Here is a 23,964-nt window from a genome sequence, read left to right as displayed (position 1 = left end):
ACCTGGAGCCTGTTTCCGATTCTGTGTCTCCCTCTCTCTCTGCCCCTCCCCCGTTCATGCTCTGTCTCTCTCTGTCCCAAAAATAAATAAACGTTGAAAAAAAAAATTAAAAAAAAAAATAAAAATAGAATATCCAACATCCAACAAAGTGAGATTCATACTTGGCATCCAAACAAGAATGAGCAGGAATGAGAATAACCAATGAAATATGACCTATAATGACCAGAGTCAACCAATCAAAACTGGCCCAGAAATGACTCTATAGGTAGAATTAGAGGGCAAGGATATCAAAATTTATCGTAACACCTTATCGCAAATGTTCAAGAAGCACAGAGTGTCAAATTACATAAAAACACAAGACCCAGCTATGCACTGTCTACAAAATCCCACCTTAAATATGAAGCACAAGGAGGTAAAAAATAAAATAAAAAGATCAGCCATGCGAACACTGATCAAAAGAAAGCTAGAGTGGCTATTTAAATATTAGACAAAAACAGAGAATATCGCCAGGAATAAAGAGGGTCATTTCTTACTGTTAAAGCAGTAATTCATCCAGAAGATAGAACAATTCCACATTTTTATGCATACGGATGAAGTGCAATGAAAGAGCTTCGAAGGGCGTGAAATGAACGCCGGTAGAGCCGAAAGGCACGGTGAGCACATCCACAGTGATCGTCTGAGACTTAAATTCTGCTCTCTTAATAGTCGAGTAAATGGGGAGACAGGAGCTCAATAAGGGCGTAGGAGACCTGAACAAGGTAGTTCAGCTACTTGATATAATTGACATTTATAATTGTTGTGACTCCACAAATCAACAACACGTACACGTTCTTTTCAGGCACACATGGGAGTACTTGCTAAAGAACGCTGTATTCTGGGCCATATTTAAAGTTTTTAAAAATGCGTTAAAAAGATCTAAGTCATACACTGTGTGTTTCTGACCAAAACAGAAATAAATCATAAATCGGTAACATAATGGTGTTGGAAAAGTCTCCAAATATTTGAAAATGAAATGGCACATTTCTAAATGGCCCACGGGTCAAAGAACAGATTTAAAAGGTGAGTTATAAGGCATTTTGAACGGACAAAAATAAAAACACAGCATATTGAAATTTGTAGGGCGGGATTAAAGTAGAATTAAAAGGAACTAAACATTCACAACAAAAAAAGAGTTAGCCTCAAGTTTACGACCTAAGTATTCACATTAACAAGTCATTAAAAAAAGGAGAGAAAAACCTCAAAATACGCAGTGAAAAAAAAAGAAAATTAAAAGAAAAAATCACTATGATAAAAAAATAGAAAAACAACATGGAAAAATGAAACCAAAAGCCTGGTTCTCTGGACAGATTAGTAAGATTGATAAACTACTGATCAGACCACCAGGGATTTAAAAAAAGGCACAAATTACTGATATCAAGAGCGAGAGAGATGACAGCCCCATGGTTCCTGCAGACATTAAAAAGGGCGTTGAGAGACCGCTATTTAGATGAAATGGGAAAATTCCTCTAAAGACACAAACCACCAAAGCTCACCAAAGAACATACAGATACACTAAACAGCCCTTTATCTACAGAAGAAATAAAATGCGTACTTAAAAACCTTCCCACAAAGAAATTACAGGACCTAATGTCTTCGTTGGTAAATCCTATCGGACATTTTATGTAGAAGTAATATTTATTTCATACAGACAGATCTAGAAAACCGAAAGAAAGGGAGTACTTCCCAATTCATTCTGTGAGGCCATTAGTATCTTGAAACCAAAGCTAGACAAAAGTATCGAGTAGAAAAAACTATAGGCCGACATCATTCATGAACATAAATGCAAAAATTCTTAACTAAATTTTGGCAAATTGAATCCAAAGGATATAAAAAAGGAAACTGTATCACGGGTTTATCTCAGAAATACAGGCCTGGTTCAACACTCAGAAATCAAGACATGTAATTCGCCATATGAACAGAATAAAGAAAAACCAACTGATCATTTCAGTAGACGAGGGGTTGGTAAACATGGCTTACAGGCCAAGTATGGGTCAGCACCGGTTTTAGTAAATAAAGTTTTGTTGGAATATAGCCACACCTGTTCTTTTATGTGTGGTCTCTGGCTGCTTCTAGTTAAGTGGTTGCAACAGGGGCCATATTGCTCTTAGACTAAAATATTTGCTATCTGACTTTTTAGCAAAAAAGTCCTCTATGCTTGCAATTAGATACACCTAATTTATGAAAGGGCACCCGTTCTGACCACTCGTATTTAACCTCCAACACTGTACTGGAACTAGCGGGGTAAGGCAAGAAAAATGAATAAAAGGTGTATGTATTGGAAAGGAAAAAAAAATCTATTCACAGATGATATGATTCAGTAAGCAGTAAATCCTAAATAATCTACAGGAAAGCTTCTGGAACACAAGAGTGAGCTGAGCAAGGGGGAAGGTTACAGAGTCTTGTATGAAACAATCACATTTCTATACACTGGAAATGACTAACCGGGCGTTGAAATTTAAAAAACAGTATCATTTATGATCACATCAAGAATTATGAGATACTTATGCATAAATCTAATAAGACATATGCAAAGTCTTTATGCTGAACACTACAAAACTCTGGTGAGAGGAACCAAAGAGGACCTACATACACAGAGTCCTCCACAGAGGGCAAGACTGAATACAGTTAAGAAGTCGGTGCCTGATAAACTGATGTATAGACTCGTAGCAATTCCAACCAAAGTCCCAACAGAATGGTCTGCGGAAATTAACAAGCCGCTTTTAAAATGTATACGGGAAGGCAGAGAAACCAGAACAACCAAGTTGATTCTGAAAATCCGAACAAAGCGGGAGGACACTACCTGATCTCAAATCTTGGTATCAACGTACTGTAGCCAAGGCAATGTGACACCTGAAAAAGAGTAGATCTTAAGTCCGTGGAACAAAGAGGCCAGAAACAGGCTCACAAATGACTGGTTGATTGTCAACTATGTGCACAGGCAATTCAACAGAGAAAGAGGAGTTTTTGCAAAAAATGGTGTTGGCACCGGACATCAATATGCAAGAAATCAAACCAAAACAAAAGAATCCTTATCTTACACCATATACACAACTTAACTCAAAATGGATCACAGCCCTAAAGTAAAATCTACAATTTTAAAACTTCTGGAAGAGAACATGGAAAATGTTTGTGACTTTAAATGAGGCAAAGATGTCTTATTTGACACTGAAAATGAAACTTGATAAACTGGATTTGACCAATGTTAAGAACTTCTGATCTCTGAAAGACACTGGTATGCAAATGAAAAGCAAGCCACAGACTGGCAGGCAATCCTTCCGATCATACACGTGACAGAGGACTTGTATCCAGAATGTGTAAACACATCTCAAAACTCAACAGTAAGAAAACAGACTAAGGAAAATGGGCACTAGACCAAAGGAGATCTTCAGATGGCAAATAAAGACAGGAAAATACGCTCGGGATTACCAGTCACTAGGGAAGTGCAAACCCATGCCACAATGAGACTCTTGTGCGTCTGCTAGAGCGGCCCGGAGACAGAAAATCTCAGTGTTGAGGAGGACCCAGGGCCGCTCCAATTCTGCTAGCAGGGATGCAACTTCTGCTGACAGTTTCTTTCTTTCTTTCTTCTTTAAAATTTTTTAATGTTTTTACTTATATTTGAGAGAGAGAGAGAGAGAGAGAGACAGAGTGCAAGCGGGGGAGGGGCAGACAGAGAGAGAGAGACACAGAATCCGAAGCAGGCTCTAGGCTCTGAGCTGTCAGCACAGAGCCCGACACGGGGCTCGAACCCACGAACCCTGAGATCATGACCTGAGCCAAAGTCAGACGCTCAACCCACTGAGCCACACAGGCGCCCCCATTGACAGTTTCTTATACAGTAAAACATAGCTGCCATACCTTTAGCTGTTTACCTAAACTAAAGGAACATTTTTATTCACCCAAAACCTTGTATGGGAATATCTCCAGTGGCTTTATTTGTAATTCCCAAGCTCATTCAGCTCGTGAGTGAGTAAGCCAGCAGGGGCTGCAGTGAGGGGAACCGAATAATTACGGGCAAACATGCATGCGTCTCAAATGCGTTGTGCTAGTTGAGGAAGCTACACTCAAAGGTCTACATGGTCTTTGTAATGTATGACATTCCGGAAGGGGGAAAATCATAGAAACAGGACACAGGTCAGTATATTAGGGCTCCGTGGAAGGTGCGTGGAATTTTCGGGTAACGGACCTCTTCTGTATGTCATTTGTGGTGGTGGTTACATGACTCTAGAAAGGATGAATTTCCCTGTATCACACTGAATCTTACTAAAACACAGAAAGTCTAGTAATAACGCCTAACACTTCTTATGAATCAAGATCTGCCCCAAGTTCTTACCTTTTCAACCAATTTAATTGTCCCAATGACCCCACAGCTTAAGGCACTATGACTCCCAGCTTACAGATGATGAAACAGGTTCGAAGACGGCAGAGCCAGTGAGCGGTGGAGCCGGGGTCTGACAGGCTCTTCCTCTCTGCCCTGCACTCTTTCCCACGTCCCATGTCCCACAGACACTTGTCCGCTTCCAGGCCCGTTCCACCGAGAAGGATGGCAGGAAGGTTAGCTGGACCTCCACTGGCAGATGACAAACACCACGGGGTTGAGATCAAGCAGAAAATGACCCATGCCCCCAGGGGACGGTCATATCACATGACAGTCCCACCTATCGCTTAGCGGGAGAGAAGGGCTCCAGCCCAGGAAGGAGAGCCCGTCAGTTTCCAAGAGGTGCCCTGCTGTGGCGGCCAGAATTTCACATTAGAGATTCATTCCTTGGAGCCTACTTTAAACCCTCTTTGCCGTGCTGTCCCCAGGTGTGGCGTAGGAGGACGACGTTGTGGTGTCAATACTTTTTTGTCTCTGGGTCAGTCGGTGGTGGAGCTCAGCGTAGCCCTGAGCAATGAGTCCTCAACACGTGGGGTTGCTTGACCGCCCCGCTGAGAGCCCGCCCGTGTGCCCGCCGGGGGCGGGGGCTGGAGCTCCAGAAAATGCCCCGCCTGTGGCCACAGGCCCAGGATGCACACCTGCTCCCAGAGGGCCTGCGTGTTGCATGGGCTCGGAGAGAAGGGACGCCTGGGGGTGCCCAGCTACGCTGAGCCGCAGGGGCCCCAAAATGTTCCCGGGAGCGGGTATCGGACTGTCTTTGATCTGCACGGTCATTTCTAGTGGCTCAGCCTAAGACCCTGGTCCTCAGGGAGGTGTTCTAACCTACTCATTCCTTCTAATTTGGAAGCTTCCAAAACCTGCTCGCTGTTGACCAGAGACAAAGAAGACTGGTTTCTAAGGGGCCTGTTTGTCTACAAATGACATGAACTGACTTCTAACCCAGTGTAGATGAAATCACGGCACACCTGGGGGTCTAGGACGATAAATGAGCAGAAGTCCCCTTTGTCCTAAAGTCAGTGTGAAGGGAGTGTCCGCAAATCTCACTGGCCCAGAGCACTGGACTGGAGATGATATCTTGTGGCCATGAGAAAGTTCTAGATAGATGTGCCCACAAAAGCTGGGGAGGGCCCCTCCCCCGAGGCACCCCAGGGAGGCAAGAAGCGCTGGCTGCTGGCTTCTGAGATGGAAATCATTTCCTGCAGGGACACCTGAAAGGTAAAATCACCTCCATTGTTCTCCCTGGCACCGGTCCTGCACACTCACAGTGCAGGTGGGAAAGACAGGAAGGGTGGAGGCAGGGGTGCAGAGCCACGGGCAGAGCCAGAAAAACCAAGAACTGGTCACAGAGCTGGTCCTCACTGCTCCAGGCAGCCGCAGGGGAGCCCCGGCCCCGGGTTCTCCAATGCCCTTGGAAGCGGTGTGAATCTCCAGGGCTAGGTCCTCGGCTCCCCTGCCTGAGGTCCCGACACAGGACCGCCGTGAGGTCCCTCGGGGTGATTTGAACGTGACGGGGCCAGGCACACCGTGAGCGCTCCGAGGGGGAGAATGTCACTGTTGCTGCAATGGTTGTAACAGTCACAGAGGGACGATTACCTTTCATACTTATGCACCATTGATGACGACACTTGCACTATTCACCTGCTGACTCACTGATTCGGCAAATGCCAGGCAGCAGCCGCTGTGCCGGGTGCTAGGTCGGGGGCCACGTGAAGGGTGCCTCCTGGTGCCTGTCCAGGAGGGGCGCACAGGCCAGGACCCATCACAGTTAGCGGAGCTCTGGACTTCGTGTCCCCCTTCCGTGGATGCACACGGAGGAGTACTGGGAGTAAACGCAGAGGGGAGTGGATAGAAGCCTCGACTAGAAAACATTCGCAGACAACCGTGGGATCCTGTGGTTCCTCCCAAGGAAGGACAGAAGTGACGGCTTTTCAAGTCAAAAGATCATTGTAGACACTAAGCTTTCTTTCTCTCAGGTGAGGCCCTTACCTGTCCCTGTACCTGGAGCGTCCATCTGTGCGTCTCCACCAACATCGCCGTCACCCAGGTACACGCCTTGTGCTCCACACGGTGGGTTTCTTAGTCTTGTCTGCTAGCTCTGAGGACAGGACTATGCTTACGTGGCTTCTGGGAGACAGCAGACCCGGTGGATGCCGGCGTCAGCAGCGACCCTCCTGCCCACTCGCTCGGGAAGTCTCTGCCGAGGGCCTGTTGTCTGCAGCTACCCTGGGCCAGTGTGGCGCCCTCCAGAGCATGCCTGTGGGGGGCCCTGCCTGTGCTGCTCTGGGCCTCCGGGGGCCGCGGGGTTTCCGAGAAGGAGCCACGCTTGTCGCAGTCGGACCTGGAGTCATGGAGGAGGCATCCCCTGGGCGATGGCTGTTCTCTCACTGGCTGTGGCACAGCCACAAAATCTGCTTTCCTGGATCGGGGGAGGAGTGACGGTGGCTTCCTCCCCTGGTGGTCAGGGGCCGCCACCCCAGTGTGCTCCACGCACAACCCCCTGCTCCTTCGAAGCTTCAGACTATGCACGCGACAGTATCGGGCCGTCCACAGGTCACCTGTCCCCATCCTTCTCAGCACCTGCCCCACTATGTGGGAGCCACGACTTTGCAGGGCTGTGTCTCCGACCACGAGGTACTCAAGGATGGGCTGAAGAAGTATTGCTATTGTCACTGACAACCACGTGCTGGTTGAACTGCCTCAGGGTCTCTCGCCCACAGCAACGCGGCTTGGGGCAAAAATGCACGTGCAGCCCACAAATAACACCCACGGCTCTCAGTCTGCAGCACAGCAGCGGCCTGGCAACACTGAACACAGGTCCGTCCTTGCTCACGGGCCAAAGTCTGCAAAGTCACTGTCCCACCCAGACCACAGCCTCCTCATGGGAATGTGGGGGCGGGGCTCCAGGCGACCGATCACTCAGAAACAACCTCCAGGCCTCCCCACCACCACTGCCCCGCAGGACCCCCACGGTCCCCGCCCTTCCCTGGCCAGGGCCGGGGGTCAGGGGCCCCGGGTCACCGGGACCGAGAACAGCCCAGCAAACCAGACAAGACTCCTCTGAGCCTCGCACGATCTCTTAGTGAAAATAAGACGGCAGAGCATTTACTTCTTTTTTACTGCAGTCCACATCTGGCAGGACACCCCGGGCTTGTTTCCGGGCACTGGCAGAGGGTGTCCACTGCCAGGCGATGTCATGGGGCGCCCTAGAGTTCACGTGGTGGCCTTGTGGAAACGGGGCTGCGGCAACTGTGACCAGTTCAGAGCCGGGCCCACGGGTAGCAGGCGGCCCCGATCCAGCGTGACTGGCATCATAATTAGAGGAGGACATTCAGCTGCAGAGCAGTGCGTAAGGAGCAGGCATGTGGTAACAAGGCAGGGGTCGGGGAGGCTGCTGTAAGCCAGGGAACCCAGGAAGCCTGGGGAGACCCCTGAGAGCTGGGAGAGCGTGGAAGGGACTCCCTCACAGCCTGGAAGGAGCCGCCTGCCAAAGCCTTCGTCTGGGACTTCTGCTCCCAGGACAGAGCGACAAGGGGTCTCAACAGCACAGGAAGCCAGCACACAGGAGGACAGCCTCTGGAGTGGCCTGGGGGGCTGGCAGAGGGTGGGGGGCCGCCTGTGCCCATGGCCTTCACGTGCTCACAGCTCCCCGCCGGCGGGACCCGGCCCTTTGGGTCTCGGGCACAGGAGCCTCATCAGCGCCGGCCTTACAAGTGTCGTTGCCCCCGGGAAGCTGATTTCCTGGCCCACGCGTGGTGCCCCCGCAGGAGGCCGGTTCCTGGGGAAAGGTGGCTTGGGGAGCCCATGGCGCTGTCTCTCACGAGGGAGACGGTTTCTCTCCGGATGCGCTCATGTCCTCGTCCCGTCTTGCTCTGCCACGGCCTGTCTTTGTCCTTCGCTGTTCAAGAGCTTAGAGAAAAGATTTCCTTCTCCGTTTTTCTCCCGGTTCTCCAGTCGGCTCCTCCGCCATCACACGGGCCTCCCTGGGTCCCCCGACGGGTCCCAGAGCACCCGCCACGCGCAACACGCAACGATTCTATCGAATTGCCTTTCAGTGGCTTGTGAAGTTGTGAAACATTATGGAATGTTGCCTTTTTTGGGTGTTAATGGATCCATGTTTCCTCCACACACTCCCACAGTGGCATCTTGGCCAGTGTTTTGCTCAAATGAACCCCAAGATTTCAGGATCCCCTTGACAGCTGGTTCATCCAGAGCCCACGGACGCCTGCCTGGTACAAAGCGCTGGGCGACAAGGAGGACACAGCAGCCCCTTTGGGAGCACACAGGGGACTCGTGGGGCTGGTGGGGGGCGGGCAGGGAACAAAGCAGGGGCCGTGCTTCCCCAGAGACCAGTGCCCCAGCTCTACTGTGCATCGTTCCCTCAGTTTTTAGGGGCCATGTTGAAGTGGGAGTTGTCTTAACACTTCGGTTCAGCTTTTTCCAAACGCTCGGAAGTCTGGCTCAGGTTGTGGCGGGAAGAGGAAGTGACTGGGGGCATGGGGCCTCGTCACAGCCAGGCTCTGCTTCCTCGACACCTCCCCCTGGAGGGAGGCTTTGGACTTCATGAGGCGGATTCATCTTCACTGAAAGGGCTAACACAAGATCCAAGTACACATTGTGTACTTACAGCGCGACAGCTTATTTACGTAAAGATGAAAAAATGGACAAAGACACAGCAGGTAAACTGAAATAACAAGAAAGCAGGTGGCAGTGACCCTTACATCAGGGAAAGTAAAATCCAAGCCCGAAAGCATTAAACATGACAAAGAAAGGCTCTTTTTAATACCGAAAGCTAGAGTTCATAATGAAGAGATAATGCTCATGAACATCCTTGCGCCAAATGTCACAAGAATCACGCTCGTAAAGCAAAAACTACAGGAAATGCAAGGATGTGTACAGTGGGGGGATTTACACCCCATTCTAGGGAAAGATTAGGGAGAAAAGAAGAGGTGAGCAGAGAGGGGCCTAAACCACATCATCAATAAGCAGATACTACAAGTACCCTTCCCACCCTGGCAGAGTGCACACCTTCTCAGTGCTGTCACAGCATTCACAGAAATTAATGTCAGGTCACAAAGAAAATGTACATCAGCCACACAGTAGCACTACTGAAAACACTTCCCGATCATAGTTTAATCAAACTAGGAATTATTAACAGAAACAAAGAGAAAAGGCCCTACTACCTAGAAATCAGAAAACACCTCTCAGACAACTTTTGGGTAAAAAGGAACTATGCACTAAAATTTGTAGAATTTCTGGGAGATAATGACAATGAAAACATGATATATGAGAATCAATGGGACACATTGAAAGAACAGAGCACCAACCACTTATCAGTAGAATGAAGTCAGTGAGCCACTCAGCCTGAAGACTGGGAAAGGCAGCAAAGCTCACTACAAAAAAAGCATAAGGAAGGAAATAGTAATGACAAAGACACAGATAAATAGGGGTGCAGAATGGAAACTCGGTGTAGTTAGTTAATATGCCAATACCCTAGATCGTGGGAAGAAATTAATACATTAGACAAAATGCTGGTTTACCTAATAAGGAAGATAAAAAAAGAGCATGTATTTATAAAATAAGACATGACAAGGGGGAAATAGCAGTAGAAACAAATGGTATTTTTAAGATAATGTGATGAGTTGGAGACTTCCCTGCAAATACGTTTGAGAACACAGAAGAAATGGATGTTTTTCTAAAAAAAATATGCATTGCTAAAATTGACTGCATCTGATTAAGAAAGATTAAATGAATCACTTTGCCTAGAAGAAATAGAGAGTTACTGAGTAATTACTCTAGGAAAAGCACCAGAATGAGATGGTTTCACAGGGCATTTCTGACAAATCTGAAAAGACCAGATTGTTTCAATGCTCTTTAAATTTTCTAAGAGATTCAAAAAGAAAGAAAAAAAAATTTAAATCTTTGTTATGAGGCAGGTATCACACTGACATTTCAATCTGATAAAAAGTACCAAAAACCACTACAGACTAATACCACCTATGAACTGTATTTGGGTGCAAAATTACTAAATAAAACACCAGCGAGCAGGATCCAAAACAATGAACATGACCAAGTGAGATCTGTTCTGGGAATGCAAGGTTGGTTCAACACTGGAAAATCCATGCATACATCATTCACCGCATTAATAGATCTAAAGAAAAAACTTTAGCGTTGCCGAAGATAATGAAAGTGGCCGGGACAAAATATAAAAAAGTTGGTGGATACTTTTTTTTTCCACATGAAAATACATAAGTCTTTGTCTAAAAGCCAGAATCTTACTTATTGGCTAAACTTATTCTGCTAAGACTGTGAATGAGGCACTGACACCCACTAACTCTGCTACTTCCAACCACTATTCTAGAAACACGAGCTAATGCAATTAGACAAGAGAAACCAATGAGATGCATACACATTGGTAAAGAAGAAGAAAATTCTATTTGTACGTGATAATGCAGTATGTTTGGAAAACCCTAAAGCATCAATGTTAAAATGAACTGAAACAATAAAAGGATTTAAGAAGGGAGCAGAATAATACTTAGCCTTCAAAAATCAACAGCATTCAAATACACAAAGAAAACAGTTACAGCACGCAGGGCAAAGATGTCCTCATTTGTAACAGCAGCAAGGCAGACTGACTCTCCCGCCCCGTCTTCCCGGCATGCAGGCAGGGGTAGCTACTGAGTCACAGTCGCTGTCATTGGAAACTCTGTCCTTACCGCCAGAAGAGAACTGTGATTCACTGTAACCCTCAGGATTGCCGAGTTGGTAACTCTGGTCAGTAATGGGTTCTTCGATGATGCACATGGAAAAAACAGGTAGACAGTGTTTTGATTACACATTTATGAACGTTTCGGCCATGGTTTATTTTCAAACACTAAGTTGAAATGCAATATCATTTTCAAATTTTATTTAAAAATGTGTTCTGGGGGCGCTTGGGTGGTTCAGTCGGTTAAGCGTCCGACTTTGGCTCCAGTCATGATCTCACGGTTCGTAGGTTCAAGCCCGCGTTGGGCTCTGTACTGACAGTGAGGAGCCTGCTTGGGGTTCTTTCTCTCTCCCTCTCTCTCTCTCTCTCTCTGCCCCTCCATGACTTGCACCTTCTCTCTCTCTCTCAAAATAAATAAATAAGCTTTAAAAATAACGTGTTCTGGAAAGCCATGGCACAAGTATCAAGTCAGGCGTCATCTATCAAGACCTTGTATTCACTTGTTTGCTGGCCCCACCTCCCAATTAGGAGAATTTACATCTCCAACAACATGCAAACACACGCCCAGCAGGCTGTTGCCGTGGCACCCTGCAGAACTGTAGAGACAATGTCAAATGGAAACAAGTAGAAAGACGGCGGGCACGAGGCGTGGTTCACTGGCACAGGGGCGTGCCCCGCTGGAGAACCAGGCACCAGCTCCCTTAAGGGTGTGCGGTGGCTCCCAGCTTGGTGTGAGGGGACAAAGCAGAGCCTGGTGGGCGCCCTCACCTAACAAGGGAGGTGATCTGAGTATACGTGAATCTCATTTGAGCCCAAGGGAACACGGGACTCGTGGGGACGGCCCGCTAGGCATGCACGTGGTGGGCCACTAGCGGATTCCGGTACGTACCTCTGTCTATCATGATGACCTCCAAAACCATAGTAATGCCCACATATTCAAACATAAACATCTAACATCAACAGCATGAGGAATGAGCCTGACTTTACAGGAAACGAGGGGCACACAGAAAGGGCGGGAGGAAAGACGTGCCCCGGGTGACCCTGCGAACCACACGTGAGACAGAGACAAAGAACTCCTCACCGACACTGCTCTCCTGTCGGCCAATCTGATTTTCCCAAGGGGTGGGGGGAGCAATCCGAAGCCTCTAGACTAAGCAAGTGCTTCAGTTACTGTGGGAATGGGAGCCAGATTTTTAAGAAAGTTCCAAGGAGCGGGATGGAGGCCTATCAGCTGCAGGTCGTGGTTTTACGTAGAGAAAGAGGGAGACAGTTTAATATGGCTGCGTGTGCACGTGCCTCTGGATTTGTGCGTGTGCACGCCTGTGCTGCACATTTGTGTGTGCGTGACTGGTTGTGTGTGTTTGTATCTGCACACGCATGTGTGTCTGTAGGTCTGCATATGCACACACGTCTGCATGTGCCTGTGTGCACACGCATGTATGTCTGTGTGTGCATGTGCTTATCTGTGTACATGTGTCTACCTGTGTGTGCACGTCTCTGCATGTGTACTGCGTGTCTCTGTGTGCACACATCTCTGCATGTGCACAAGCGTGTATCTCTGCATGTGCACATGCGTGTCTGTGTGCGTGAGCGTGTGTCTGTGTGTGCACATCTCTGCGTGTGCACGAGTGTGTGTCTCTGCGTGTGCACGTGTCTGTGTGCATGAGCGTGTGTCTCTGCATATGCACATGCGTGTCTGTGTGCACGAGCGTGTGTCTCTGTGTGCGCACGTCTCTGCATGTGCACAAATATGTGTCTCTGTGTGTGCATGTCTCTGCGTGTGCACGAGTGTGTGTCTCTGTGTGTACGTGTCTCTGCATGTGCATGTGCATGTGTGCGTGTGTGTCTCTGTGTGTGGTCACATACTTCCCAGCCCAGCCTGCTGAAGGGGCAATGACATTCTACTCAAGTCCACCTGACACCCACTTTTTGTTTCTAAGTTCCATCCTTTGGTGAAAAAGAATCACGACTCCAGGGCTGGGGCCGGGGGGCTAGAGGCCCAGAACACCTCATGGTGCCAGAAAGTGGGGAGGTGTTCAGAAGGAGGGGGCACAGTAACAGGACCAAAGAGCCAAATGGAGGGACCCCCCAAGGCAAATCTGGGGTAAGTGAATGAATAAATAAGGGACAAGCTCTTCCTCAGGGCAAAAATCCCAATAAAGAAACACAGAAGGAGTGATGGAAGCAGAAAGCTGCCATTTCACAAGCTCTCTTCTCTAGAGCCTGCCACAACCCTTCATGGGCCAGGCGTCCCCCGAGCTACATAGGCACCTTTCTTTTGCGTCATCTTTAGGGTGAGGAAAAGATCTGTCACCCCGTGGGGGGCTAGCTCCTCAGCCTCAGAGCTTGAACACTGGAGTTCATTTCAGCAACCTTGGCCGTTGGAGGGACACTTTCCCTCACTCCGGGGGAACCTCCCTGGTGGCGGGGGCAACACTGGCTCTCCCTGCCCAACCCCTGACCCCCAGGGAGGGGCAGGTACCCAGCTGACGTGTGGGAGGGGCGGGCAGTGTGGTGGCCCTTCCTCCCGACTAGTGGCCACCTGCCTGCCGGGACCTTCCTGCCAGGCTCTGCTTCTCCAGGGTCAGGAACACGGGCAGGGGTGGTGGGCAGGTGGTTCCTCGACGGAGATGGGAAATCAGCCCCACTGGGGTGAAGCAGCCTTAAGCTCTCTCTAGCCACGCTTTCATCCTCCGTGACAGGGACGTCCCCGTGTACATCTGCCTGGCTCCTCTGTCCTCCCCACCACCTTCTCCTAAGGCAAGGGCATTACCGTGTTGCATTTACCATTATTGAAAATTTTGTCCTCACTGCCAATAGAGAATTGTGAATTTTCGGAGAGTCCATGATAATTCTGAGTGCCACCAACTTCAAAATTCTCATTCATGCTGTCATCTTTGATGAAGACCATGGAAAAAATAAGGAAACAAATTTTTGATTACACACACCCGAACATTTGGGTCCACACTGTATCTTACGGAACGCTAACAGTTGTCAAGTTCTACTGAGAACGTGCCTTGGAAAGTTGACATGTACCGGAGTCAGGCGTCATCTGACCACCTTGAACCCAGCAGTTTGGGCCCCAGCAGATGCTGGGTGGTGTTCGTCCCAGGAACCGGAATTCACATCTGGGCGCACAATTGCAAGAAAGTGCTGAACTTCCCGGCTGCTGAATGCAGTTCACGCACTGCTTGTGGATTTCTGCTCCGGGCCTCCCCTTAGCAACTGTCAGCCAAGTACTGGGTCTTGGTTCTCAGTGAGCTGTTTCACTGATCGACACGCACCCCGGACACCACGGAACCACCCTTTGGAAAAGCGCCTTCTCTCCCCACGTTCACTACTAGCGGTGTGGCCTCGGGCAGGTTCTTCAGACCTTTGTTCTGTCCCACGTGCAATGGGGTCAATGTCACTGCCCGCTCTCTCAGAACGCTTAGGTACGTGTCAGTGAGCGGGTGGTCGCAAGTCCCCATTTCCATGTGTCCCCCCCATTCCCACAGTAGCTAAGCCGCCTTTGCATCCTAAGCACAAGAGCCTGCTTGTGTGTGCACCCCAAGACCACCCCAAAATAAGAGGAACTCGTCTCCGCCAGCCTCGGCTTGGCCGCCTCAATCTCAGGAAGGTTACAGAGAAGGTTCTGGACACCTGTTTCTTGCACACCGCCATTTGCTTTTGCCCCAGAAGTAAGCTGGCCTTAAAGAATGTAAACTGGTAGGATTGTGTCTTCACAACCACAGACCTCTAGGAGTACACGCCATCACAGGTGTAAAAAATGTATACTTGCTTTTATCGTTGAACAACTTTGTTGACAATGTTGATGCTGTCATGTGCTTTCCAGCCACTGATGACTTATTTGGATTCAACATCTCTTGGACTAGAATTTCATCTTGGGAAAAGCACATAAGGACATGTCAGAACCAGCGGAGCAGGACAGGTACCCTCTTGTTCTACCTGGACCGAAGGCCGTGTGTGAAGCGGGACTAGAAACTGGAACTCAAGGGGCACCGTGGAGACGGACAGGGTTGGGGTCTCCAAAGAGCCCTGTCTGGGGTGGGAGACCACTGACCCCCTCAACAGCTCCTGAAAACCTGAGGGCGTCCAGATGCCCTGGACAATAAACTTTGTTCCCCAAAGACACGAGGCTAGAAAGCCTGGCCCAGGTGCCGTCCCACCTCTACTCTCTGCCCCTCTGTCCTTCTGTCCCCTCTGAGACTTTCCCCAAGCCGTCCCCTTGGAGACACACGGTCTTTCCCGATTTCTGCAGAATGCAGCATTGTTTTCTCTCTCCCTCTACGTCTCCCTGACAGCTCCCAGGAAGCTTCTAACGTAAGCGCACTGGGCTTTTCGTCAGACAGACGGGACCCACATCCTGGTTTCGCTCTCACTGGATCACGACCCAGGAAGCTTCTACTTGGACCCTCAGTTTTCTCCTCTGTAAAATGGGTCTGTCTTATCTCATCAGGCATGTTATGAGGGTCGCATAAAGCCGTGTATGTGGAAAGCCCTTAGCACAGTCGGGGACCGTGGTGGAGACTAATGTAATTTAAAAGACAGCAGCTGGGAGTCGCCCGACCTCTGCCGCCTACGAGGAACCCTGAGCAGTCGGTCCAGGTGCTGAGGCTGGAGCCCACCTAGCAGGCGATGACTAGTTTGACCAGACTTTCCAGGTCCACATCCTGGGAGCCCTGAGATCCTGGGCAAAGCACACGGCTGCCCACCCGGGTTCCAAGTCATGTGACTTACAGGAGTCCAGGGGAACAGACGCGAAGCGTCACTGGAAAAAAAGGTTTCACCGCCATGTGCGGGAAGACGCTCTTGCACGGTTCTGTGTGGCGTCCTCCAACCTCCCCCACAGAAACTGAACTTGGCTGGGGCCGTGGGGCAGCTGGGGGCTCGGAACATGCAAAGGTCAGCGAGCCCACTGGCTTTGACAGGAACTTTGCTTCTCCCGGTAGAGAGAAGTGGGTGGCTTCACCCCCTACACCCTTACTTCTCCCTGTCCTGGAAGTGGACACAGTTCTGGGGCTGTGGACGCCATCCATGACCACAGGCAGAAGCTCAAGGGATGGCCAGGGTGGCCTCAGGGCCATGACATGATGTCGCTGAGCTGCTGGTGACACGGGAGCACAGCCCCTTACTGCTGCCATTCTGGCCCTGCTCATGTGGCCAGTGGTTTTTGCCAACACCTGTTTCCACCTTGAGAAGATTTTGGCCACTCTTCTGGGCCAGTTATTGTGCAGAAGAGCCCATTTTAAGTCCCCGAAGATCAAGGTGTCTAGTTAGATTTTGGGTCAGACAGAAGAGCGGATATTCATGGGAATAACTTGTATTGAGCACTTACTGTGTACCAGAAACTGTCCAGGTGCCTGGGGGTCAAGGGCGGCCCAGCCCTGGTCCCTGGTCTCTGTCTGGAGCAAATACGCAGCGGTGTGCAAAGGGCAGGACTCTACATGTGTGATTGTGCACAGCACTTTACAGAGCACCCACCAGGGGCCGGGACAGGAGCCTGACTGACCAGCTCAAAGCAGTGGGAGCTCCTGGAACCAGTCTACCTCGTGAAGGAAGCCGGGTGGCCTCCTGGGGACACTAGAGACCATCAGCTGCACACATCCTGAGAGGTCCTCAAAGTGGGCGGGGACAGTCCTCAGGGCCAAGAGGAGGCCGAAGCCAGCCGACCTCACACCACCTTCAGAGGGGGGGCTGGGGGACACCTCAGAGGTGGCCAAGTTCCAACAGGCCTCCAGAGGCATTGTGCGTGTAATCGTAGCAGAAACCTTCAGGGAGTGACAGAGCATCAGGTTGCTGTACGAGTGAGACAACGCTGCCTTCAAATTGTGTCTAATTTCTTATGGGTAACTTGTTGTTTCCGATAAATGAGACACTGAATATACAAATGGACAAGCACCAGACCTACGTCAAAATAAAACCAGCCCATGGTGTTGGCTGTAGCCCAGAAGGCACTCTTGCAGCCCCACCTCCACCCCCGGGCAATCTGCCCCTGAGGGCAGGAAGGCTTCCCCAACTGTTGTCCTGCTTCCAACCTGGGACCAACCAGAGAAAGCCCCATGTGGACCCATCCCTGGACCTGCTTCTGGTTAGCTGCCCCGGTGTCCTGGCCAGTACCCACGTCTGGGCCCCCTCCCCCAAGCTGCCCTGGGCCAGCACCTCCCCCAAGACCCCCCCCCAGCTGTCCTGGGCCAGCACCTCCCCAGGCCCTCCCCCAGCCTCCCCCCCATGCTGTTCTGGGCCAGCACCTCCCCTAAGCACCCCCCAGCTGTCCTGGGCCAGCACCTCCCCCAGCCGCCCCCCCCCCAGATGTACTGGGCCAACACCTCCCCCATGGACCACCCCCAGCTGTCCTGGGCCAGCACCTCCCCCAGCCCCCCCCCCCCCCCACTGCAAGCTGTCCTGGGCCAGCACCTCCCCCAGCCCCCCCCCCCCCCCCCCACCGCAAGCTGTCCTGGGCCAGCACCTCCCCCAGCCCCTCCCAAGCTGTCCTGGGCCAGCACCTCCCCCAGGGTCCCTGCCCCCAGCCACCTCTTTTCCACCCTGAGCTCTCCCCGCCCCACCCACCTGAGTCTCTGCCACACGCACGTGGCAGTGGCCTGGCGGATGCCCTGCTACAGGGAGCTCTGAATGGGCAGCCCCTGCTGTTCTCACGCGGTGGCCTCACTTATTTCCAGAGACGCGGATGTCTTACTCCCCCGTCCCCACTCGGGAGAAGTGTGGGTGGGTGGAGTGGGAGCCTCAGCTCCCCTTCTGGGCTTAGTTGATCAGAAATCCCAGTGACTCATCCTTTCTGACTTTCTCCACAGTGGCCGGGACTTTGGGGGGGTTGGCCCACGGGATGGAGGGGTTGCTGGTGTCAGGACTATGGTCCTGCGGGGCCCGGGACAGTCAGAGCCCTCAGGAAACTTGGGAGCGTTTGTCTCCACCGCTCGCGGACCTGCTGGTGCCCCGTTCTTGCTGGAAAGTTCACCTGACGAGGCCTCGCCCTTCCAGGTCTGGCACCCTCAGACTTACCTGACCTGTGCGTAGCATTTTTAAGGGCATCTAAGTCACACCTTTAAGCTCACACCTGCGTGGGGCAGGGGCCTCCATGCACCTGAGTTCTCCCCAAGGCCTGAACCACACACAGAGCTGATGTCCTGTCGTTTTATGGCCAGGACCTGCTTCAGGGGGACTGAGGCACCTGTGGGCATCGGAACCACTGCCTCTGAGTCTGAGACGGGAAGCGCGGAGATGAGCAGACGGCGGTAGCCCCAGACCAAACTGGAACATTCATTCATTCGCTCATTCATGTAATCTGCCAATCCACCTGTCTGTCTGTCTGCCATCCCTCTGGCGGTCAGAGAGGATTTCCCAGGGCCTCTTCTGCATCAGACTTGGAAATGCAGCAAAGTCCAATGTCATGGCAGAGATGCTGCTGGAAAGAGCCCACATAACCAGACAGGCACTCCGCCGTTTGAGTTTCTAGGGCTCCTGCTCAGACCCAGGGAAGTCCGAGTCCCCAGCCGGAGCCTAGGGGGAGAGCCGTCCCAGCGGGAGGGAGACTGCCGGGAGCCCTCTCTCTGCCCAGGGGGCTTCTACAAATGTGAAGTGAGGGCTGGACCAGAACTGGGGGCCCCGTAGCTCTGGCCATGTGGGACCCACGCATGTCCGACTGACATGTCCTCTAAGCGTGAACTACACTGAACTGTGAATACTCCGTGTGACAAAAGGCTGAAAATACCTCATTAGTACTTTTATGTTGGTTACAAGTTGAAATGATAACATCAAACAAAATGTGATTAAGTTTCACCTGCTTCTTTTAAAAAAAAAAAATATGGCTACTGGATGGGGCGCCTGGGGGCTCAGTCAGTGAAGCATCTGACACTTGATTTCTGCTCAGGTCACCATCTCACGGTTTTTAAGTTCAGGGCCCGTGTCAGGATCTGTGCTGGCAGCACGGAGCCCGCTTGGGATTCTCTCTGTCCCTCTCAAAAATAAAATAAACACTTAAAAAATATATGGCTACTAGACAATTTAAAACCATATGTGTGGCCTGCGTTGTACTTCTTTTGAGCAGCCCTAAAGTCAGCGATTCCCAGGACAGCAGGGCTTCTGGGGAGGGCTGGATACTGGGCATTTCTTACGTGCTCCTGGCTGGCACGGCTTGCTGGTCTGGGGACCCGCATTCAGAAGCAATGCTCCACGGCCCTTCTTGCGTCTAATGGCCTAAAATTCTACTTCTTTCCTGAATTCTTGGGAGTTTGACTCAGGTGAAAGCACTGAAGCCGTGGCCATGGCTGTGGCCATGGCGTGTGGTTCTAACCTCAAAACAAATCACACCCTCCACCTGGGCCACCAGGTTCTCTGGGGAGCACCCATTCACAGGCACCCACCCCTCCAGATACAGGTCAAATACCGATATGAGGAGGTTCCTTACCAAATATTCCAGGTATATCCTCCTGATCTTTTGAGCTGGGTGGCATTTCAGTGGTTGGACCTAGGGGGGAAATAAATACCCTAATAGTTTAACAATTCATTGAATTTGCACTGATCTCTCTCTCTGCAGCGCCCACCAGCCCGCTGCAGGGGGGAGAGGCCTGCAAGGGGTTCCCAGGACTGGGTTCTCATCCGGAAAGTGGCGGGCAAGGTGGCCCTGTGGTAGAGGGACGTGCCCTGTGCTCTGACTCCTGCCGTGTGGGGCAGTGCTCGCTGGCACCGTCCCTCAGAAGGGAACACGCGTCCTGGCACCAGGGATGACTGCCCTTGCACGTGCTCCGCGGACAGCCAACCAAGAGGGACGTGCACGTCCTTTCTGAAGGGCTCCAGAGGCCGGTGCCTCTGGGAGCTTAGGGACGTGATTTGGGGAACGCTGGGGGTTCTCTGGTCGGGAGGGGGTCCCAGAGAGACTGGCCACCTGCTCTCTCCCCTTCAGAAGCAGAGTGATTCCAGGTGGTCTGTTTACAGGGAAGGCACGGGGTCTCAGGGGTGAGCCGGCCGGGCCAGATGGCAGACTTCCGTGGGATCCCTGGACGCCCGACCCCCAGCCTCCCCGGCCTCGCTGGGGGCCCGGCAGTGCATGGAGTGAGGGTTTCCGCACGGCGGCACCAGCCGGGGGCTCCCTACTACTCCTTTTGCTCAGAGCAGGGGTGTCCTCGTCCATTTCCTCGACTCAGGGTCAAGGTCAGCCTCCCCTCCCGCCCCCGGGGAGGGGAGAGGGCACGCCCGGGACCCGCTGGGCAGCGCCACCTTGCCCGGCTGCACAGAGCTCGCAGGCGTCTGCAGACTCTCGTTCCAACAGTAAACCAGTGACGAAGCTGATTTTCAAATGGTTTTAATGACGGACAATCTGCATACCAATGGCCTCATCTGCACGCGGGGCTTAGAACAATGCGGAAATCTCTGCAAGGAGGTCTGCACGGAGATGACAATCGCTTCCCAGTGTGCTGACCTCCCGGCAACGAGGCAAACAAAAGTACAGTTCGCCGAGGATGAGGCATTAATGAGTCATTAAGAATGGGCACAGCTGCGTCGAGCGAGCACTTTGTCAAAAATACTCTTTTCATTCTGTGTCTGTCCCGTGATTATAATGGGAGTATTGTGCCAGTCAGGCAGCAAGCGTGTGCAGAAAAATATTTATGCTCTAGAATACCCGCACGGTTTTCAAAGTGCATTGTCAACGGTGGCGGCTGTGGCGTGTTTCGCCTGTTGTCACCTCCGACTGATAGTCTCTCGGCTTCAAACCGCCGGGCGCCGGAGCTACCAGGATCCCTGACTACTCCTCCATATTTGCACAGTGTGCATCCCGGACACCGGGAAGGGCTCGCTGCTGACCTCTGCGGCTGTGCTCTGGTTAATTTGGGGAAAACAAGGCAAACCAGGCCCATGACTGCCGTTCCCGTCTCTCCTCGTGGTCAGGGCGACTCACGTTGGCCAACGGCACCAGTGCCCTCGGAGGCGGTAAGCCCCTGGGAGGGGGGGGGACTTCAACCATCCCCATTTTGACTGCAAACTTTCTAATAGATGAAGTTCTCATTTCCAGTTTCTCCCTTAACTCAAGCAAGACTCGGAAGGCAAAGCCTCCTCTGATGGGAATGGAAACTGCCTGAGCCGGCCGGAGCCCACACGTGATGGACCCCATGACAATGATGCACATGACCCTTCCTGTCCATCTGCCTGTGCCCTGGCCTCTGTCCCACATCTCTGCAGATAAACCTGGAAGGGTCTTTGCATTTGGAGACAGTCTTGGGGATGCCAGTCCGCGCTGTCTTCTGGCTGTCAGCCTCACAGAAATGAACTCCTTTCTCGTGTCACCACCAGTGTCTCCACCTTTGGATTTTGTCAGCGGCTGGAGCTGGTCTGTTTGGGACCCCCGGAGACGGGTACTCCCGCGCTCCTGCGCCCCAGCCGCAAGCCCATAAGGAAACCCACTGTTTCCTTTCAGAAAATGATTTAGAGACTGCCCTTAACTGGCCTTTCAAGCCGGGAAGACCATGACGGTCACCTAAAGGTGTCCCTGTCTGGACAGGAGACCAGGTCGGGGAGGGGCGGGCTGGTTTAGGGCTGGAGGAGTGCTCTGTCCCTGGGCGCTGGGAGCACCTCCCGAGGGCACTGGCACGTGACAGTCTGAGCAGGAAGGAGCAGCCTGGAAGGACGCGCCCTCCCATGGGGGACACACGGCCCCACCTGTTACAGCCCCGTCCGCACCACGGCATCGCAAAGGACACTGTCCTTGGGAAGCGCCTCAGAGCTCAGTTTGCTGAAGAAAAGGAAGTTGGGGATGTTCACTCCTTTCAGGACCACCTGACTTCTGGCCCGACTGCGGCCAGCTGGCCCGTCCCTCCCCCCCCGCCCCCGGACGTGTGGGCATGGCAAGGGCGGGAGGGGACACAGAGCCGGCTCGGGCAGCACCCATGGTCCTGCTTTCAGAGGAGCCCCCCCAAACCCTGTGGGTGAGGCTTCAGGGTCCACTTGGCCATCCTTGGGAGCTGGGGCTGGGGGACCATCTCGGCCCCGTTCCTTTCATCTGTGGTGACCTGTGCGGCAGGTGTAAGAGTGGCCGGGTGGCCTGAGAATAGAGCTTCCTGGCAGGAAGTCGGGTGAGGGGGTCACGGAGCACCCCCTCCCTGCCATCCTTTGCTGGGGAGTCACAGAGTCCCATCCCGTCCCGGCCGGCCTGTCCCCGCTCAGATCCTCCATGTGGAAGGGGCCAGCATGGGAGGGCGGGGGCCAGAAGCACACGCGGGGGCCGTCCTGGGTGCGATCGGCACCCTCCCTGACAAGGGCATTTGGGGACCACGGCAGATCAGGTGCAGCCGGGATGAGCTACTGTTCAGGCTTCCGTTAATTTTGTCCGGGTCTTCACGACACCGGTGTGTAAAGGAAAACCGCCTCACGTTAGCAAGAAAAGGTTTACGTGAAGCAGTAAGACCATTTGGACAGGACTACAAGGTCCCGGGGACAGCAGCAGTGTGTGTGTGCAGGAAGTGTGGGGTGGTGGACGGTGGGGGGCGGCAGGGTCTCTGTGCTGCCCCTCGACTTTCCGGAGGTTAGAAATTGTCTTTGTTTCCTTAGTTTAGGGGGAGAGGGAGAGAGAGAGAGAGCAAGCATGTGCATGAGCAGGGGAGAGAGGCAGAGAGGGGAGAGAGAGAAAACCCCCAGCAGGCTCCACACTCAGCACGGAGGCCAATGCGGGGCTGGATCCCATGACCCTGGGGTCAAGACCTGGGCCCAAATCAAGAGTCGGCCGCTCAACCGACTGAACCACCAGGCGCCCTAGAAATCATCTGTGATAAAAAGTGAAAATACATCACATACGCTCCTTCCCCATGGGGTTCTGGAGTTTGAAAAGGACTTTCAAGGTAGAAAAGTGTTCAACTCGCTTCACTCTCTCCCAGAAATGGATGGGAAACTGGGGAGGTGGGGAGGGTCCTGACTCAGCCCCAGGGAGACGTGCGTTTCCCACCCACCCAACAGCCACCCACCTGTGACTGTACCTGAAGTCGTGTTGATGGGCTGGGGCTCCGTGTGGTGCCAGCAGGACAGCAGCAGGACAAACAAGGTCACTCCTCTGTCTCCTGCCATGTTCCCTCCGGCTGAAGGAGGAAGACCATGCCCTGAAGACCTTGGTCTCCAGGATACCCTGGAATGTCCAAGGTCCTGTGACATCACAGCAGGACGTGAGCGGGGTCCCACCCTATGTTCTGGGGAGGGTAGTGTCCAGCGTCCTGTGACCTCACAGCAGGAAGTGAGTGGGGTCCTGCACCCTTGTGCTGGGAGGGCCATGTCTGGGGAGCTGTGACGTCATGGCGGGAAGGGCGCGGGGTCCTACCCCGTGTTCCGGGGAGGTTAGTGTCCAGCATCCTGTGACGTCATGGCAGGAAGTGCACAGGGTCCCGCCCCTTATGCAGGGAGCCTGGTGTCCAGGGTCCTGTGACATCATGCAGGAAGTGAGTGGCGTCCTGCCCCCTGTGCGGGGAGGGCTGTGTCGGGGCCGTGTGACTATGAAGAAGCAGGGAGGCTGACTGGGGCAGTAGGGTAACAGAGATCCCCTTAGCGTGCTCACTTCCTGTTCTGGAGCCTTCTTTTGTCCTGCAGTCCCTGAAGCCCGAGGGGTGGGATGGTAATCAAGACTCTAAGGGCACGTGGCAGAGCCAACCAAAATCAGCTTAAGTGACAAGAGGTGCCTTGGAAGGAGGATGGTGAGCCCTGGAACCAGCATTTCCAGGGGTCTGAGAAGAATAGGGCTGATGCCCCAGGTCTGCCACTCTCCCCCTTTCCCTCCTTCTCAGCAGCCCTGACTTCTCTCTGGTGGTGGACGCTCATCCCAAGACAGGAGCATGGCTACATATGTCCCACA

General features: G+C 52.3%; 1 protein-coding gene across 5 annotated transcripts in view; it reads right to left on the bottom strand.

Annotated features, from left to right (window-relative positions):
• The window catches only part of SPACA7 (sperm acrosome associated 7), a 28,172-nt gene extending 4,842 nt beyond the window's left edge, over positions 1-23,330 (bottom strand). The window contains exons 1-5 of one of the 5 annotated variants that reach the window (XM_045482394.1): positions 23,090-23,296; positions 19,546-19,605; positions 14,902-15,003; positions 13,908-14,015; positions 11,131-11,202 (exon numbers count right to left, since the gene is read on the bottom strand). In XM_045482394.1, the coding sequence (XP_045338350.1) occupies positions 11,131-11,202; positions 13,908-14,015; positions 14,902-15,003; positions 19,546-19,605; positions 23,090-23,273 (526 nt within the window). In that variant the 5' untranslated portion in view covers positions 23,274-23,296. Of the gene's footprint in view, positions 1-11,130; positions 11,203-13,907; positions 14,016-14,901; positions 15,004-19,545; positions 19,606-23,089 lie in introns of all 5 variants that reach the window. The other 4 variants (XM_045482396.1, XM_045482401.1, XM_045482403.1 and 1 more) reach the window with 4 other exon arrangements.
• Between the last annotated feature and the right edge of the window lie 634 nt (positions 23,331-23,964).

The sequence above is a fragment of the Leopardus geoffroyi genome, chromosome A1, assembly GCF_018350155.1.
Source record: "Leopardus geoffroyi isolate Oge1 chromosome A1, O.geoffroyi_Oge1_pat1.0, whole genome shotgun sequence".
NCBI lineage: Eukaryota > Metazoa > Chordata > Mammalia > Carnivora > Felidae > Leopardus > Leopardus geoffroyi.
This window is presented reverse-complemented; position numbering and strand designations above follow the sequence as displayed.